This window comes from Notolabrus celidotus, chromosome 12, assembly GCF_009762535.1.
Source record: "Notolabrus celidotus isolate fNotCel1 chromosome 12, fNotCel1.pri, whole genome shotgun sequence".
Lineage (NCBI taxonomy): Eukaryota > Metazoa > Chordata > Actinopteri > Labriformes > Labridae > Notolabrus > Notolabrus celidotus.
The window spans coordinates 5,755,123-5,774,141 of NC_048283.1; the positions used below are offsets into that span (position 1 = coordinate 5,755,123).

General features: G+C 39.9%; 1 protein-coding gene across 1 annotated transcript; it reads right to left on the bottom strand.

Moving 5' to 3' along the window:
* Positions 1–546: 546 nt before the first annotated feature.
* Positions 547–7,716, bottom strand: LOC117823274 (cysteine-rich venom protein). Its single transcript, XM_034698399.1, has 9 exons — positions 7,427–7,716; positions 7,039–7,102; positions 5,868–5,871; positions 5,374–5,474; positions 3,772–3,862; positions 3,276–3,412; positions 1,297–1,385; positions 1,051–1,133; positions 547–965 (listed from the first exon to the last, which is right to left on the bottom strand). Exons 2-9 carry the CDS (start codon positions 7,096–7,098, stop codon positions 829–831), a joined length of 702 nt encoding a protein of 233 aa, XP_034554290.1. The 5' UTR covers positions 7,099–7,102; positions 7,427–7,716; the 3' UTR covers positions 547–828.
* Positions 7,717–19,019: the final 11,303 nt, after the last annotated feature.

Genomic DNA, 19,019 nt, shown 5'->3' on the forward strand with positions numbered 1-19,019 from the left:
TTGGGTGAGTGAGAAGAGAGGCGGGAGGTGTGTGTGTATGAGAGAGTTGAGAGAGACAGAGAAAAGGTGACGAATAGAAGAGAGGCAAGTTACCAGAGTTGTTGTTTGGCGTTGGCTACGGCCCACAGTAGCCTGTGTTGAGTTGACAATAAGGCCCATGCAAACCGGACCAGTTTTGTCTCGTAGCATCCATAAGCGGAACACTACAGTATTTTGTTTCTTTCATACATTTTTATGCAAACAGAAATATAATGACATACAAATATAAATGTATGCTGTAATGCAGAATATGTAGCTGACAGTGGAAATTAAGTAATAACATATCTCTGGTCCCTCCTTATGTTCAATGTTTGTTCTTTTATTTGTAATAGAAGACTAACTTTATTATTATTTGTGGGGTTTTTTATGTGATGAAAACCATAGTGGTCACTGAACACTGTAGAGTTCATGTTATGTGGAAAAAAATATATATTTAACTTGTATTATCAGCCATAACGAAAGTACAGTCTGCACACTTTTCTTTCTGATGTAATCTTTATTGTATGATATTGTGTAAGATCAACATTTTCAATTTGTATCATCTTATGCATGGAAGCACTAAAATAGCATTTCTTATTTCTGCTAACATCTCTGCAATTCCTAATGCTCAGAGGGAGACGTGTCCCTGAATGATATCCTCCATGGTCCTGCAACACAGGGAATACATCTCCAAACCCTGATGATTCCCGCTGGGTGTAGATTAGAGATTATTAATATTTTAGAATTAAACTTTAAGAGAAAAGATTTGTGTTATACACATATTGGATAGAGTATTTGAAGGGCTTGAATTTAATATATGGGGATGATTTTGTCAAAGCATGTGCAGGAAGCAGGACACGAGACTTTCATCTGTTTATGGCCGCAGCCAATCTTTGCTTTCATGCTTGGGCAGTTGAGGAAATAATCAATGTAAGGACACGGGTTGGCTGAAACAAAAACAGACAAAGAATTATATTTATATAGATTAAGAAGAAACCACAGTGAGTAGTTGAAATAAAGTCTGTGACTTACTGCAGAGGTTGTCCTCACAGTCATTTGGACAGAGGTCACACGGGGATCCAGGCTTATAAGGCGGCCAATTCTGGAAGTTTCCTCTGTTAAACAAATCACAAAGTTTACCCTTTTTTAAGATAATGGATTCAGCTCAGAGCTTATCTGTGTTATGAACATACACACTTTGACAGTTTACATTTGAAACAAATGTTATGCTCTCCCAAACATACAATCCTATGTGTGTACATTATGGGGATCACTTACGCTCTGTTGTACTGGCAGGCGTAGAAGTAGATGTTGTTGGGGCACAATGCAACTCCACAGCCGACTTTGTAGGAGCTGTTCCACACAATCTGATAATAAGAACAAAAGGTAAGTGTTTGAGTGACTCTGTCATTTGTGACAGGAAAACATAGTCATGCAAAACACTGTCATGATTTCAGATCTCATTCTAAACAGTTCTTAAAACACATATAGTGAAAGTGAGAATATTACTCAGATTCTTCTCTTGTATTTCTGATAAATACCAGAAGTATATATTTTTTAAAACATGCTAGTAGTGACACAATAGTAATTGTGTAGAAGAGTTATATGTCATGAGTTTTTTTTTGTAAGGTTTGTTTTTTTTTTTCTTGGGGGCGGCAGTAGCTCAGTCCATAGGGACTTGGCTTGGGAACCGAAGGGTCGCCGGCTCGAGTCCCAGCATGTACGAAGTTTGGCAAGTGGACTGGTGGCTGGAGAGGTGCTGGTTCACTTGCCTGGGCACTGCTGAGGTGCCCTTGAGCAAGGCACAGAACCCCCAACTGCTCTGGGTGCACTGGTTGACGGCAGTATCCTCACTCTGACATCTCTCCCTAAGCATGTTCACTGCATGTGTGTGCATTTGTATGTATATACCAAAAAAAAACTGTATGTGTAGCATGTCCAAAAATAGCATGAGTGAAAAAATTGAATCAATGAAGTACCTTTCTTTCTTCTTTAGTATCCTGGTTGTTACTTCCTGTCTTATTTAGTAGTCTCTTGCAGTGGCGGTTCTAGACTAATTTTACTGGGGGGGCCAGGCTGGGGCCAAGGGTGTTGTCAGAGGGACACATTCAACCCTGACAAAAGAGACTGAGAAGGGCAAGGACCGGCTAAGAACAAACTGGCAAAACATCAGTGCATCCCTTTATACTAGACATATAAACTACTGTGTACTACATCAACATGCAGACTGACAGCAGCTGTTTGGCTGTTTAAACTCAACATGAGTCCCTTAGCACTCTAAGGGACTGGAACCAAGTGCCACACGCATGTGTTCCGCCTGTAACATCGGCGCGATACCCAAGCTTTTATTATTGTATAATATTATTTTGGTGTGGAGGGGGGGGCACAGGGGGGTCCTGGTTCAGTTTTACAGGGGCACTGGCCCCTGCTGGCCCCTCTCCAGAACTGCCACTGGTCTCTTGCCTAATGTCTCATGTCTTGTGTTCCAGTCATAGATTTTATAAATAAAGGACATAGTATCCGTGACGTCACCCATCTGTTTCTGAAGCGCTGTTTTGAAGCCAATCGCCGGCGGTGGGTGCCATATTGGAAGTGTTGAACTCAAACTAAAGTCTGTCGAACGAGTGTGATGTAAAGAGGCGGGCTATGAACCTCCTAGCCAACAGCTACAGTGTTCTCAGTGTGTGCCGATCGAAAAATGAACTACCCAGACTACACTCTTTTTGGCTGTAAACATGTTTATTCCAGCTGTAAAGATCGTCTTTTTTGAATTGGTGTGTATGTGGTTTCCGGTACTTCCGGTGCCAGCCTCAAGTGGACCCTCGATGAACTGCAGTTTTTAACACTTCTGCATTGGCTTCAATCCTCGCGGTTGGAGGTTGCTGCTTGGTTCCAGTACTCTGTGTGTGTGCTGAGCTCGAGGCCTCATTCACATAGTCAAGGAGCCAACACCTGCTGTCATTACTGCTATATGATGTGTGACTAATTACGTTCCCTCCATTGCAACTTTTTTTTTTTTTTTCTTTTTTTTTTGGGATAGGAAAGCTGAAAAGAGACAGGACATGTGGGGAGTAGAGAGCAGGAAATGGTCGACCAGCCAGGAATCAAACTGGCGACCCCTGCAACGAGGACTGTAGCCTCTGTATGTGGGGTGCTTAGACCGCTAGGCCACCCACGCCCCTGCAACTTTTATTTAAAGAAAACACAACTATGTCTGCAGACACCTCAATGTTACCAGGGCATCAGCTAAGTGTTACCTGTACGTAGTGACCAGTAGAGACTTTGGCGCTTTCAGGATACTGGTAAAGTGGCGCCTCGTTGTGCCAGGCCAGGATAACCTCGGTCCAGGAGACTGGTGAGTTTGAGTAGAAGAGATTCTCCCCTAATTCATATCCTGCTCCATGGAGGGGAAACACATGACAGCTCTGATTAATGGATGTCTGCAAATACACAGCCTGAACTCCACGTCCCTCTAGATGAACTTATTTAGATAAAACAGGGTTCATTAAGAGGCTGATGATAATCTTTAAAATGATAACATATCAAATCTGTGTAATTTGTTAATAAAAGAATGACTGGAGATAAGATGGTGCTCAGTGTGACCATCAGTCATAAGGTCAGTCAGTTCACAGTGAACCGTAACGCTTGATTCATCTCTGAGGGATTATTGAAGTTCCCGGTGAATGTGGAGTAAGAGGTTAAAGGGAATGTTATACTCTCAGTTAAAGGAGGAGAAAACAAGGTAGAAAATACCATCAAGCATGCGAGTGCTGGGTGGTCCATGAGCCACATTACATTCGTCAACCCAGGCCTGAGAGCTGGCAGCCAGCTTCTCACTGTAGCTCTGTAATGGAAGAAAGAAAGCAGAGAGAAATTCCTCAAGAAGTCAAGAGTTTCATTTCAGACACCCACAATGCAGGCAGAAACTGGTTTTGAACACTAGATTGTGGTTTTATAAGAAAGTATCTCTGATAGAGTCCTCCATAATAACACGTTCCACTCCAGCCTTTACAGTATGTGGAGGCTGTGATTGAAGTGGCCTTCCACTTCGAGGCAGAAAGCCAAAAAGGAATTCCAATATAAACAGGACAATTTTCTTTTTGCTTTCAAACAGAAACCTCACACCATCAGGTATGCAGCTCCTTTCGAAAAGGAAATAAATCACCCTTATGCTTTGTGGAATGGGACTTTTTAAGAGCGTACATTGTGTTTGTGTGGATGGCTGGATTCGGCCTCCCACACTGAAGACGTAAGAGGATGTTGATTTCAGGGAAAGAAGGGACTTTACCTAACGTTCGAACATGTGAACACATTGAGCATACAGGATTATATCCAGCGTGGACTGACAGAAGTGACAGTGTAAAACTATTTTGACATTTCCAATAGCATTTAAAAATATACATGTTTTACACATTTAAGTTTTGACCGGATTTAACTATTGATAGATCACTTCTTTAGAATAACAGACCATAATCTCACGGCGGTCATCTTCATGTGATGTCATACTAATGGTGGGATATTCAACTCTTGTTATTGTGCCGCACTGCTTTGTTCCAGGTATTGTAATCTAAAAAAAAATTGACATGACAGCGCTCTCTGATTGATAAGCAGCCAGAAATCATTTAATTTGATTTAATTTAATTTAATTTAATTTTGTTTTGTTTTATTTTATTTTATTTTATTTTATTTTATTTTATTTTATTCTATTTAATTTAATTTAATTTAATTTAATTTAATTTAATTTAATTTAATTTAATTTAATTTAATTTTTATTTATTTTATTTTATTTTATTAATATCTTATTTTATTCCTTCTTCTATTAATATTTTGACTTTCTTACATGCTGTTTGCTCTGTAATCAGAATCAGAATCAGGATCAGAATCAGAAATACTTTACCCGGGGGGAAATTCAGTTGTTACAGAATGCTCTTACATGAAAAAGTCAAAATATTAATAAAAAGAGGGAATAAAATAAGATATAGATAAGAATAAAATAATATAACTGACTGAATTTCCCTCCCCGTGATAAATAAAGTATTTCTGATTCTGACACAAGGGACAGAGAACACCACAGAGACATCAGGCTATATTTTAAGTTAAAAAAGGTATTAGCAACCATCAGAACATCAGCAATAAGCCACTTTCAAGTCAAAAACTATGTCTGAAAATCACAGATATACCCTAAGGTGAAACATTTGCACAAGCATAATGATGATGTTATAGCTGAATATTTAAAGGTACAGTGTGTAGAATATAATGACATTTCATAGAACAGACTTGGTGGAGAAGGATTATTGTATATTTTAAATATGTTTAAATGAGTGTATTATTGTGCTGGTGTAAAATGGGACTGACCATCTTCAGCATGTCTGCGGCAGGGGGCTGGACAGTTTTCCTGTAGCCGTTATGCATTTCAACGATCTCATCCTGAACTGCTTTGCTGTCCGTGCAAATGTCTACACACACACACACACACACACACACACACACACACACACACACACACACACACACACACACACACACACACACACACACAAATACACACACAGAAACACACACATGCATGCACACATAAAACCACTGAGTCAACAAAAGATTAAAGACATAATAAAGAGTGATATTTACTCTGGCAGCTTAATAACATCAGTATGACTCACAAACACATCCTGGTTTAATTACTCTGAGATGGCTCAATTTAGAAAAATAACAAACACCAAAGGATTGAGTCAAATCCCATCAGCTTATTGAGAGACTTATCGGTGTGGTCTAAAACTTGATGCTGGACCATAAATTCCCAGTAGTTCTGAAAAGTCAAACAAACCAGAGGAGCTAAAATTAGAGCTTACCTTGCTGTGGACACACCAAAGAATGCAGAGGAGAATGTTTGGAAAGAGAAGCGTTCGTCAGTATCACATGGGAATGAAAACAGTCCTATCATTCCTTATTTTTAATCACCTGGGCTATCATAGAAACACAACCACTAGCTTAAACATGTTCTTATCCAAAGTCAACTTCAAGCATTAGCGGTGAAAAAAGGATACAAAGCATAACTAAAATTTGTAACACAAGATAATTAGTCATACTTTTAAATCATTAGAAATTGTTCATGCTGCAAAAATTGCTGGTTAGTTTGAAGTATTGCTTGCATTATAATGATAATAAATTAAATGTGTTTATTTTTATAACACCTGTGGTACTTTAGCAAGGATTGTTGCAAAAAGTTTGTCATAAACAATGACCATTGAAAGTAAAATTAAATATAAAACCCTCAAAGTCAGAAAGTTGAATAAAAATGATTTGTACTAAATGACCTGGGTCTAAGCGCCCCACATACAGAGGCTACAGTCCTCGTTGCAGAGGTCGCCGGTTCAACTCCCGGCCGCGACCATTTCCTGCATGTCTTACCCCGCTCTCTACTCCCCACATGTCCTGTCTTTCTTCAGCTGTCCTATTAAATAAGGGCAAAAAGACCCCCCCCCCCCCCCCCCAAAAAAAAAAACAAAATAACTAAATGACCAATTAAAGTAGAGTAATTCTGTAATAAACCAATGCTATAAAATGTTCCTCCCTTAAACATGAATTATAGTGCATAATTTAAATTTAGTTGTACTTCAGTGAACCAATGTCCAGTGCGATTATATCAACAGCATGCAGTATATGAACAGTCATTCTCAGTACTTAAATAATTGTATTGATAGTAGAGGTGCATCTTATTATCTTTTCATAAATTGCACGGTCTTAGATCAGACTAGCGGTGGATCAAGTTAAACCTACTCATCATTGATTTTGCATAGTTAACCTTATAATGCATAATACTAGATTTGGTTACAAGCTGTCTAATATGTACAAAGTTGAATAAAATCAAATTATATTGCAGCTCTGTGTTAGATCTTTAAATACTGTATTCAACTAAGGTAAACTTCCATACTTCCCAACATATGATAAACATGTGTAATGCATTGAATTTTGTATGAATACGTCCTATAATACTCAAAGTTATTCAGAACTATCACTCACCAGAACACAGGCAGACTGCGCCTGATGCAGCGCCAAGATGCAAATCAAGAATGCAAACATTGTCCTGAGGAGAGAGGGATGTTTTCAGAGAGGAGTTGAACTAAGAAATGTTACTGAAAAGGAATAATTTAGACAAATTTAAAGGATGTTTTCACAGACTTTATTCAAAAGAGTGTTTTTGTTGTCTTAAATGACAGCTGAGTAGACTAAAAACAGAGGGAAATATGCAAGAAAACAAAGCAGCAAATGAAAAACTACCATTATGAAGAGGGTGCTGTTTCCCCTCTTAGGTGCTAGATAGTTTTCACATCTAATAAATGCATTCATATCTACAAAATATTCTTCAAAAGGAGGATTTCAAAATGAAACTGTCAGCTGAGAGACTTACCCGCTCCTTGGTCCTCAGCAGGTGGACGTGAGTTGTCAGTATTCCCTTTCTCTTTTTATACACAACCCAGGTACAACACATATCCCTCCAGCAGCTTATGATACAGCAAAAACATACACGTAGTAATCAGGGCTGGACTACGTACAAAAACAAGTCCATCAAGCAGCTCTGACCTGGCTTCTTTTTTTTTTCCAAAATAAGATGACTGAATGAGTAAATATGAATTGTTAGGCTATAGGGTGTAGTGAGCGCCTGATGTATTGGCTTAAGTTTACACAGTTAAGAATGGCAAGGCGTCCAAGGTCAATGTAAATAAAAGAAATGGAGCATTGGTAGATTAAGAGATATAGCCATATTGTACTGTATGTAAATGGATTAACATAATACAGCTCATTTAGACTGAAGACACACCCACTGCTCTGACAAAAAAAAAACTCAGCAGGTCATGTGAAATGAATGAATTGTAAAGAAAACTGGCTGACTGCAAAACTGTTAAATATTTTCTTTCAAATAGCTGCACAAGCCCAAGATAAAGACATTATGAACCTTACATATTTTATAATGTGAAATGAAGGGCTTCTTGCATGCATTAAAATATGTGATACATGTCAGAATTGGTTTTATAAACATTGTTGTTCAACATTAAAAAAAATGTAATGGCTTATGAGATAAAAATACAGTTTTTGATATGCAAAATCTTTCAGAAAAGTCAGTTTTTAAAGCTGTGCTGCTAAATATTTTTGTTTTTATATTACATTTTTCACATCTTATGTTTTTGTTTTTAATGTGTTCAGAGAGGTCTTTAATAAGAATAAAATCAAAAAGAGAAATAACCTTTTAGCTTTATGAAACATGTTTGGTGTCTTTCAGCTCATTATGTTGGGCTCAACAACATCATGGTTCATTTTAAAGTTCTATTTTTTGGGGGGCATTTTTGCCTTTAATAGACAGGACAGCTGAAGAGAGGCAGGACAGGGAGAAGAGAGTTGGGAAGGACATGCAGTAAATGGTTGAGGCTGAAATCGAACCTGCAACCTCTGCGACAAAGACTATAGCCTCTGTACATGGGGCACGTGCTTAGATCTCTAGACCAACGGCGCCCCAATATCATGGTTTAAAGAATGCATTCTCAGAACCAGCTATTGTCAAAAATAAAAGACCTCCTGAAAACTCTTTGGGGCTTCTAGTGTAGCTTTGAAATGCCCATCATATGCTGTGTCTAAAGGCTGATTTATACTTCTGCGTTGAATCAACGGCGTACCCTACGCCGGGGGCCGCGTAGCTCCCATACCTACGCAGAGGCCTACGCACGTAGCTGACGTGCACCTCCTCCAGAATGTAACTCCCCGTAGAGCTGACGCGGACCGGAAGCTCTGTGATTGGTCCGCTCGGCGGCTTTGTCTTTCCCGCATTTACAACATTTCCGGGATCCCGGACATCGGCCGCACATCGGCCGTGTATTTCATCTCCTCCTCTCTATTCTTCATGTAATCATGTCTGTATGATAAACAGCAACATGTATCAGCTGTAGATTAACATAACACGCTCTGAAACTCTGTGGAAAAGTAAACAGAGATCGTAGCGGGACCGGAAGCAGGTGGCCGGCTATCAGAGAGACCGCACTGCCCTCAGGCGTTTCGGCGGAGAATTGCTGCGCGACACGGACACACCGACGCACAAGTATGTGGGGCTCATGTCCGCGTCAGCCCCTGCTGCGTAGGGGAGACGCAGAAGTATAAATCAGCCTTAAGCTGCCTCTAGCTGGGGCAGTAGCTCTGGTTTCGTGGTGTTGTCATAATGCTTTAACGCTCTACTACTCTGATGTAAACAAGCACAGATGACAGATGGGATCTCGTAGTGTGGTGTGGTTTGTCAGTATTTTGATCTAGAAAATGGAGATACAGTTGTTCATAGGCTGTTTGGTTAAACTGGCGTATGACCGCTCGACCTGAGCAATGTGTCACCAGCACAGGCATTTGGATGCTAACCTCCACGGAGGACTGAAGGCTTGTGGCACTAGTGCTAACGTTAGCCACACTCAACAAACCAATTTGACTTTGTTTACCCACAGACTTTGATCCCATATTTAGCCGTGTTAATGGAATAATGCTAATTTTTGACTGTTATCTGAATATTTTCTTACCTCCAAAGTAGTTGGGTTGACATCATTTTACTCTTTATTTAAATGGCTGAGAATATTACGGCCCTAAAACATCCCTAGTGGTTAGCATTACAGGGCTTCAGGTCAACACTTCCTTTTCTATGTGTTGCTGTTTTTTAAAGTCCAGCTAGCAACCTGACAAGCAAGAATGGAGTCATTGAGTAAGAGACAGATTGAGTTAGAGCAGATTGTAAGCTAAAATGTTGTGCAGATATCTGATTATGGAGATTAAATAAAGCTGAATTGTTTTTAGATAATCACTGATGGGTATGCCTAATTTTGCTCTCCACATGAACAAACACAGACTCCTTTTCATGCATGGATCTGAAACCAGCTGTAGTACTGCAAGACAAAACTACTCTGACATCAACTGGAATCAGAAACTGAAACCAGACCTCTGATACCAAAGTCCCGTTCTATACCTAGATTCTGCATTTTTATGCAACATCTGTGAACAGAAATAACACCGACTTTTAGTTGCACATGTGATTCTTCTCAAGGCTGAAACTTCTTTGTTGTCGGACCCCATCAATCAACCCAAATGTCCTCCCATCACGGACTCTCTCAATCTTCATGTGTGCACTGGACGGATGGAGTGCTGGCTCTGTGTATCTCAATTTGACGCTAATTAATTTACATTGGATTTAACTGAAAGCCCAGTTTATCTTATACAAACGACAATGGGGATCTTGTGACTGTGCGAGAGACAGAATGGGTGTGACAAATTGTCTCTGACTTGACAAACAGGCAATGAGAATGGCTTAGACCAACAGGCTGACGGACATTGTCATCTCTCGAGCCACGTCAAGAGTGTGGTCAGGACAAAGATGTCAAGATTAGTGTAAGTCATCAGAAGTAAAATTCACATTTTTTAAGGTAAGCCAAAAGAAAATAGAAAACATAAAGCCAATTTGATTTGTGTTTAACGTTCTACACAATGATGGCTTTCACGGTCTGGTGATATATGTTCTTATGGCTTTGTGCACATTCAAATGTAGTTTCTCAGGAACAAAGCTCTTTCAATGAAGTTAGAATAAAGACACCCATTAGGTAGGCCAGGCTGGCCATTATAGAACATGTGTTAGACAGACCTGAGTGCAGCCACAGGCACACATGGGCAGAAAAGTGACGGCATAATGTAGCTTAGCTCTGTGGGGATGATGTGTGAAAGGTGGAAGGCTTTTGTTTGAAATCTGTTGTGTTCACCCCTGCTGCTTGATTCAACATGCTCCATTAAAAACCTACAGAACAATAACATGAAGTCTAATAATACATTTCATAAAGTAACTTTTGTGGCTGCATACTTCTTCACAATGTATGAAGTACACCGGAAAACAGCTTTTGAAAAATGTTTACAACAGCAGAAAATTATGCACACAAAGTTAACAAAGTACTCTTAAGATTACATTCCTCATCCGTCATTTAAAGGTGACATATCATGCAAAATTGACTTTTTAATGGTTCTCTACCTGAAATATGTGTCCCTGGCATGTCTACAAACCCCCCTAGAATGAAAAAAATCCATTCTGCCCCTGTTTTGATTTCTACACCTTTCTGTAAATGTGTGTGAAACGAGCCGTTTCAGACTTCCGTGTTTTTGTTACGTAACAACAATATCCGGTCTGTAACGGAGTCAGAGCTCAGAGCTTGTTCAGCCCATAGACTGTATAAAATACAACTCAACTTCTCCGTTTTTCATTCCCTGCACAAATGTGTGGTAACAAGGAGCTTAGGAGGGAGGCATGCTAGTGGTATGCTGTCTTAATAAACACAAAGGTCGGTTTTACTCCCCACGTCTGCAGATTTGAACATCTAGTGGATGATTTTTATTTATCATGGATAAGTGCTAGCGCTAGTTAGCATAGCCACATAGCTACATGTTCATAGCTGTAGCTGTGTACCAAGACACACGTCGACATACTGACAAATAAAACAACAAGAAACACTAAATCTGTGACCAATCCTTCAGTAAGGTCCTGCTACAGGTGCCTCTCCGTCAGGATCAGATTCTGGATCAGACTCAGAGGGTTGAAGTAACAGCAGCCGTGTATATTCAGCCAACATGTAAACATTAGATCAACGTGCTGGACAGCCGAGGCACATCCACTTCCTGAGGGGGCGTGGTCAGAGAGAAAACAGAGTGTTCTGAGGAGGACTGAAGAAGAGGGATTTTCAGGCAGACCAAAATCTGATTTCAAAGTGTTTTTTTGAGCATAAACTTAAAGACATGTTTTGGGGACCTCTTAGACCAATATATATTGATGAAAAAAGCGTGATATGTCACCTTTAAGTGGAAATAAACATTCTGCTTATCAAGGTTCAAGGTAATCCTTATTGTTCTTAATGGGCAATTTGTTGTACAGCTAGCAGCAAGCATTCATACGAGAAGAAAACACAACACTTAAAAACAAATTGTATTAACGTCTGAGCATCACTGGGAACAGTGACAAAAGATTTGTCCTGCATTTCGGCAGGCTGTATCTGCAGCCGGAAAGAAGCACCTTGAACGTCTCTGACAGAGAGTGGCTGGGGTCTCCAAGGATGGACTCAGCCTTCTTTGAAATCCTCCACTTGTAAAGCTGAGAAAGCTCAGTCGAGGTCTTGCCTGCAATTCTCACACACAACTTCACTCAATATCTCTATCAGCGCCTCTCAGATCCTCCGGCAGGCTGTTCCATAGTTTGGGAGCGTAGTGGCTAAAAGCAGCATCACCAAATGTTTTAGTTCTGCTCTTTGGAACAGCTAAAAGAGAGGAGCCGGAGGATCTGAGAGACCTACCTGGTTTATATACTAAAAGCATCTCTGAGACGTAGTCTGGTGCAGTCTTGTAGTCGTTTTTTGTTCTTTTGTTAAGTAAACAGTACCAGCTAACAAAGGTCTTAAAGGTCAGGACTGATTCCACAAAACAACAGTTAAACATTTTCATAAAAGTCTGGTGATGTTAAAGTCTGACTAAGAAAACACCCAGAAAACAGTCAGAGCTGAGCATGATTTATCAAATACAGCTAAAGGGACCTCAGAGTCTGCAGGCTAACAAAGTTTGTAAGCTGAATAGATCTAGCAACACCAGCCTCAGGTCCTCCTTGCAGGTTAGCGTCTAAATACTTGTTCTGGTTACAACTCAAACTCAATTTTCTGCATCAGAACACAGACAAACCATGCTGCACGTTGAGATGTCCTCTTTCACCCATGCTGGTTTACATTCAGGGAAGTAGAGCGCTACAGCATCAGGGAAGTAGCTGTTAACCGGAGGTACAGACCTGCTAGTGGAGTTGTGTCAAAGCTGCACGACATTGTGGACACATTATATGCCCAGCATTTCAGACAAAAATATCAGTAATTAATTTCACTGTAATAGTAATTTTGGTGCCGACAAGCAAAAGCGACAATGTTTAATCACCCAGTCAACTACACACACATCCCTTGTCACAATAGTGAAGCTGTTGCTGTAAATAAGGGAAATTTGCAAACCACAAACAAATCAGAGAAGATTAAATGAAGTACAGTTGGTAGAATTTCATTTGAGTCCCAACCCCACAGAGATTTTTGTTCCATTGCTGTTTTGTATTCGATCTGGGATTTCACATTTAAGATTCATCAAAAAGTAATAGAAAAAAGAAAAATGTGATTGATTCAAAAGTGATTTTTGTTTTCTCCCTGAGGTCTCCTGACACAAAATACACTTTGTTTCTCTTATCACTGGATTATTCAACAGGATCAGACATTAATAAACGTTGTTAAATGTACCTGAATCACCATAACAAGAAAAGGAGGTATGGAATAAAGTAATGAAAGAGGATATACACAAAGCAGAGATCAATAAAATAATCAGATATGGATATGTATCTTCAAATTGATAATGAAATGATGCAAACAGTCAAAACACACACACAAAAATCATTGAGAAAAAAAAGGTCAGCCCACAATAAAGACATGCTCATATTCTTTAGTAGTCAACTCATATTTAAAATCTCAATTATCACTTTAAACACTAGGGGGCACTGTCAGATCTCTGGTAACAGAGGAGCTGTGAGAGCAGCTGAGGTCCACTGACCAAACACAAATATTCTCTTTGAAAAAACTATGAATACATTATACCACAATAACTGCACTCACTCACTCATGTAAAACTGCTGCTTCCACAAATACTAGCATGCACAAACACCATGCTTGGCTGCACTTCTTTATAACTTGTCTCAAATTATTTGTCCCATTTCAGTTGTCCCACAACGTCCACAAAAGACATTCACAGGGTGCCCTTTGTGGGGTCAAGTAACACAACATTAAACACAGAGAACAATAAAACCACTGGAGTGAAGGATTTGAAAATTACATCATGCAAATGTCACATTGTCACACATGTAAGTGTTTCATCACTTCTTGGTGTTTTTCAACTACCATCCTAAGTTAAAGCATGCAGGCTATTACGCTGTGGGTGATCATTAACTCCATTCAGACCTCAGCACCAGTCAGGATGGTTTCTACATTTTGGCATCTGTTTGATTCCATTTGAGCTAAAGGGCTGGGAAACCAGTCAAGCATCCACCCAGTGTTAACAATTTCACTTTCTTTTGTTCTGGCTTCTCCCCGGGTGTTTCAAAGATATGATTTGCCAGAATGACCCCCTTCCGGCGCTGAACCTTTTTTCATGTGATGCTGAAAAAAAATGCCCTTCCAAAATCTGATTCCTGTTGCCCAGATTTAGATACGTATTGGCTGTTTCTGCTTTTGCTTCCAGGAAGGGTGATTAAAGTCTAATGGTGCACCCGATGTGACAGAAAACAGAGGCAGGAATCCTCCATCTATAACAAGAGAGATATCATTATTTTGCAGCCTGGAGTCAGATTTTGGTACAAAAAGGTCTGAGCGACACAATAACGTCTTTGCTTGAAAAGGCAGCTACAACCCTGGCAAATGAGTGAATGGATCCTCTTTCAGGCTAGAAATGACTTTGAGAAGAGCTCAGTGTCACAATCACTTTGTGTAGTAAGTCTCACCACAGTGCATTTAGCTTTTCAGCAGTAATTATGGCAGCTCATCAAAAAGCATCAAAAAGTCAACCCTTTGTCGAGTGTATTTAATCAGCTGTGTTTTCTCCTCAGCTTTTTTTTTTTTTTTTCATATTTAGTCTTTTAATTATATTCACACGTTGCAGATGTTCTCCACATTGAGGCATTGTTTGATTCCAGTCACATTTTTCAGGATCTCTGAAAATAATTCTCAAAAAAAAAAATGAACACTGTGAAAAATAAAATCCCTGCTCTGATTCCTTCCTATGCTCTAACTAAGATTCATTATTCCCAGTATGTACTGGGAGTGCTAACATTAGCATGCTAGCTTTCTCAAAATGACAGTGCCAACATGCTTATCAGGTATAATGCATAGCATGATCTCTAGGCTGGTTCAGTGTGTAAGCCGCTACTATATGCTAATTAGCACAGAACACAACACATCTGGTAATAGCTGATAGGACTGTCATTAGTTCTGGATGATTTGGTTGTTAAAATAAATGGAAAGTTTAAATTTACTTTAATATTGTACAATTTTTTTTTTTTTTTGAGTATCCACTACATTTCTTTTCTTTCTCTATGTCTACCTGAAAGACTGTTCGTTTGTCTCAGCGATGATGTCATACCTGTGCGTTGAGGGTCTCCATGGTTGAAGGTAGAGCAAACATCACTCCGATTAGGCGTTCATTCAGTGGTAGAAGAGATGGCTACAGTGGAGGATGATAACTTCACCTGAGCACCCATGACCATTTCTTCAGATCATGTTTGAGGTTTTTGAAATGAAAAATGATTCATACTGTTTGTTTACTGAGCACAAGCCTACAGAAATTCACCGTCCAGCCTGAGGGAGCATATCAGAGAATGTGGCGAAACATTTGTTTTGTTCCAGATGGACATTTTAAACCAAGCTGTCTGTGCTTGTAGTCTATGGTTGGTTGTTCCTGTTATTGCTTCTGTTATTTTGGAGCTTAAAAAACAGGAAAAGTGGAGCATGACATTTTTTTAAAGATTACTAGGAGGATCTATACTTTGACTCAAGTAATGAAGGCATGTACTTAATCCAACAATGCTTATATTTAAATATCTGTCTTAACTCAAAAACAATACGTCTTAACTTGTCTGTGAAGGTTCTCAGTCATCCAGGTCATTGTAATCCAAAGCTTGATCCGTAAGGCAACTGCAGTGGTAGAAATTCTTGAAGATGTTTCACCTCTCTGGGGAAGAGCTAGAAATTATCAGCCTCTTACAGTCATGGGTGTGTCCAGGTAGTCACAAAAGGGTCCTAATTAGGGTTGTTAGTCGTCTAAGACTGAGTTCTTACATCACTGAATGCAAAAGGTGTTGTGATATTTCAGACTGTCACTGCACCAAGCTCCAACTGCTTAAATGTAAAAAGAAATATCACAATATTTTCTGTTTTGTTATGGAAACGGTACTTTTTCTTCTTAGCTCTCATATTTTTTTGAAAAACAGATGCCATGATCTGTGAAACTAGACACCATTGTGAAATATCCTTATTCAGCACCTCCTCTGAATCAGCAACCCAGACATGCTGTGTTAAATGAAACTGTTCCAACAAAACTTGAGAAAAAATCTGACTCTTTTATGTGTCTGCCAATAATTATGGCTGAAAAGAGGCAGCAGTAATATAAGATTCAAACAGGCTATTTTCCTCACAGTTGTCAAAACCAGCATCAACACTGACACACCGCTCAACACCGCTTTGTATACTTACAATAAAAGGAAACTCTACCACAAAACTCTTAATTCAAAGCCAGACTAATGGTTCTTTCCAAAGTTTGAATCATATGAGATTAGTCATCCATTACTCAGTTGTTGTTGAGGGGATGGTTTAGCTCCTATGACATGACCTAATCATGGACTTTCAGGCAAGGTTCTTCATGATTCTGGAGTTCCTGTTGTTGTAACTGCTGTTTAAAAGTGAGTTACCAAATCATTCAGGTTTCATTTTTACAGTTCCATGATTTTCAGAGCTCAGTGTTGTGGAAACTGTTGTAACTTCCCTCTTGGGAAAATAAAGTCATTAGAGTTGGACGAGTTTTATTACAGGGTATGTAACTTGCAATTGCAATAAGTCTTAACACACAAACAGAGTCATAACCAATACTGATCAGCTGAAGGGACAGAGTTCCCACATTCAAATGGAATGAAGACACCAATGTTTGTAGAGTAAGGGTCATGTTCTTTCTCTCAGGCAATGGTTTCAGAGTTCATGTTTAATTGATCATTTCATAAGTGGACATCTGTTAACTTACAGAATATAAGGTTTTCCAATTTTGGAAGATGTATTGATTCAAGTCATTAAAGTTCAAAATATCCTCGGCAGTCAGCTAGTTCATCCCAGAAAGATCAGATCAATCAATCAATCAATCATAGCCCCAAATCACAACAAACGTTATCTCAAGACGCTTTTAAAAACACAGCAGGTCAAGACCGTACTCTATGTTAGACTATTAAGAAAGACCCAACACCAAGACAGAACCGGATCCAGTCCCATCTTACTGACAGGACTCAGTCTGATCTCATCTTAATCCACCATGAGCAGAGCACCTTCCAGTATTTAGCAAGTCATGGCGGCAAGGACATACTTCCTTTTAATGGGCAGAAACCTCAAGCAGAACCAGACACATCCAGCCACTCTGTTTTGGGGTCCCCTGCTCTCTTTGGGGGCATAAAAGCAAAGAAACCAACTATATCTGGGAAAATATTGTTAGTGCCGTTTTTTGTTGTTTTCTTTTTGGCCACTTTGGGGCAGCAGAGATGATCTGTAGATAGAACTGGCATATCTCCACCTTTTAAGTTGATACTAGTTAACAGTTACCTATTCACACATCCAGCAGACAGAGCAATGAGCTGAAGTCCAGAATTTGTTCTCCTTTTGGCTTTGTTTTGGTCTACACCAAGAGGCTAGCTGGCAGCATTTATTGACCAACATTTGCTTCTTTGCAGGTCATCATCATCATCATCATCATCATCAATGGTGGTCGCTCAGGCTGGAGTATTACCATCCTTCCTCCTGTTCCTTGTGGGTTTTCAGGTGGACACAGAGCTTGATTCTGGACCCACGTACTATGCACAGAGTGGGCAGAGGTGAGTGGTGATGGTGTTAAATTTCATTTCGGACCTTTCTGATGAAGGATATCAACTTTTTCAGTCTGTGTTTTTCATCTGAGGCATGGAGGGGGTGATTGTTAGATAGTGCAGCAACTTCATGGATAAGCCTGCTCCAGGAGGTCCCATTGGTTGCTTTGGTCTTCAAAGTGTCATGGTTGATGTGACACTATTTGATATGCTGTCTTTAATCATTTCATTGTTTTTCCCCCCTCATGGGACACATAGCCTTAAGACCAAGTAGGGATATGCAAGTCAGGCACATGGACAGCATGGCCGGTCGATGTCTGCAGGTACAGTACGTTGCATGAGATCAATCTGACCTTTGTTTACTGGATGTCTGTCCAAAATCAACACCCCAAACATTGAGCCAGATGCTAAAAGGCTTTGTTGTCTCCCGCAAATCCATTATTGTTATTATTAAAATATTTATCCTTCCTGCATTAAAAACATTCATCAAATTGTACATTACACTCAGCAGAGATCTCCCAAAGAGGGCCAAAGCACACAGTCACTTACTGAATCTGTCAATAGACTTTTAAGCATTGCAGAGAGTTAATGGTGGAGACAGACAGTGATGGAAACTTCTTCCCTGATGTCAGCAGTGATGCAGACACGTGTCGCCTCAGGCACCACGAAGGATCCCAGTGATGCTGTTGTTGTTATTGTTGTTGTTGTTGTTCAGGAAGTGGTTGTTGTTTTGTGGTGGAAATCACAGTTTATGTATCAGGCGTGTGGTTTCGTAAGAGTTGTGGCCCCTCATACAAACTGGCTTAAATAATGAATACAGAGCTATAGGGGGTCCTGACCCGGACGTATTAAATATGCATAACCACTACAGAAGAGGGGAGTGCTGAGAATCACACAAACACACACAACATCATCTGTATTCAACGAAACATCTCTACTACATGTACCTTTTAACCTTTTTGTAGTCCAACACCTTTTAAACAACACCTCACTCGCTCCTGCATGTGTGTGTGTGTGTGTGTGTGTGTTTGTGTGTGTGAGAGAGTATTGACTTGGTGACACATCATTATCCTGCTTTCCTTTCTACTTCTCTCCATCTCTCTCTCAAACTAACTATTGATTCCTATTTCTGTCCTCCCATCTTTCTTTAGTGCATCCCCCCCTAAACAACACCCTCCTCCTCCTCCTCCTCCTCCTCTCTCTCTCTCTAACTCTGGTATTTCCCAGTCAAGCCCCCTCCCTTCCCTCTTTCTCTCCCCTCCCCTCTTTTCTCCCCTCCACCTCCTCCTCCTCCTCTCCCTCAGATGGATTCTTCAGTCAG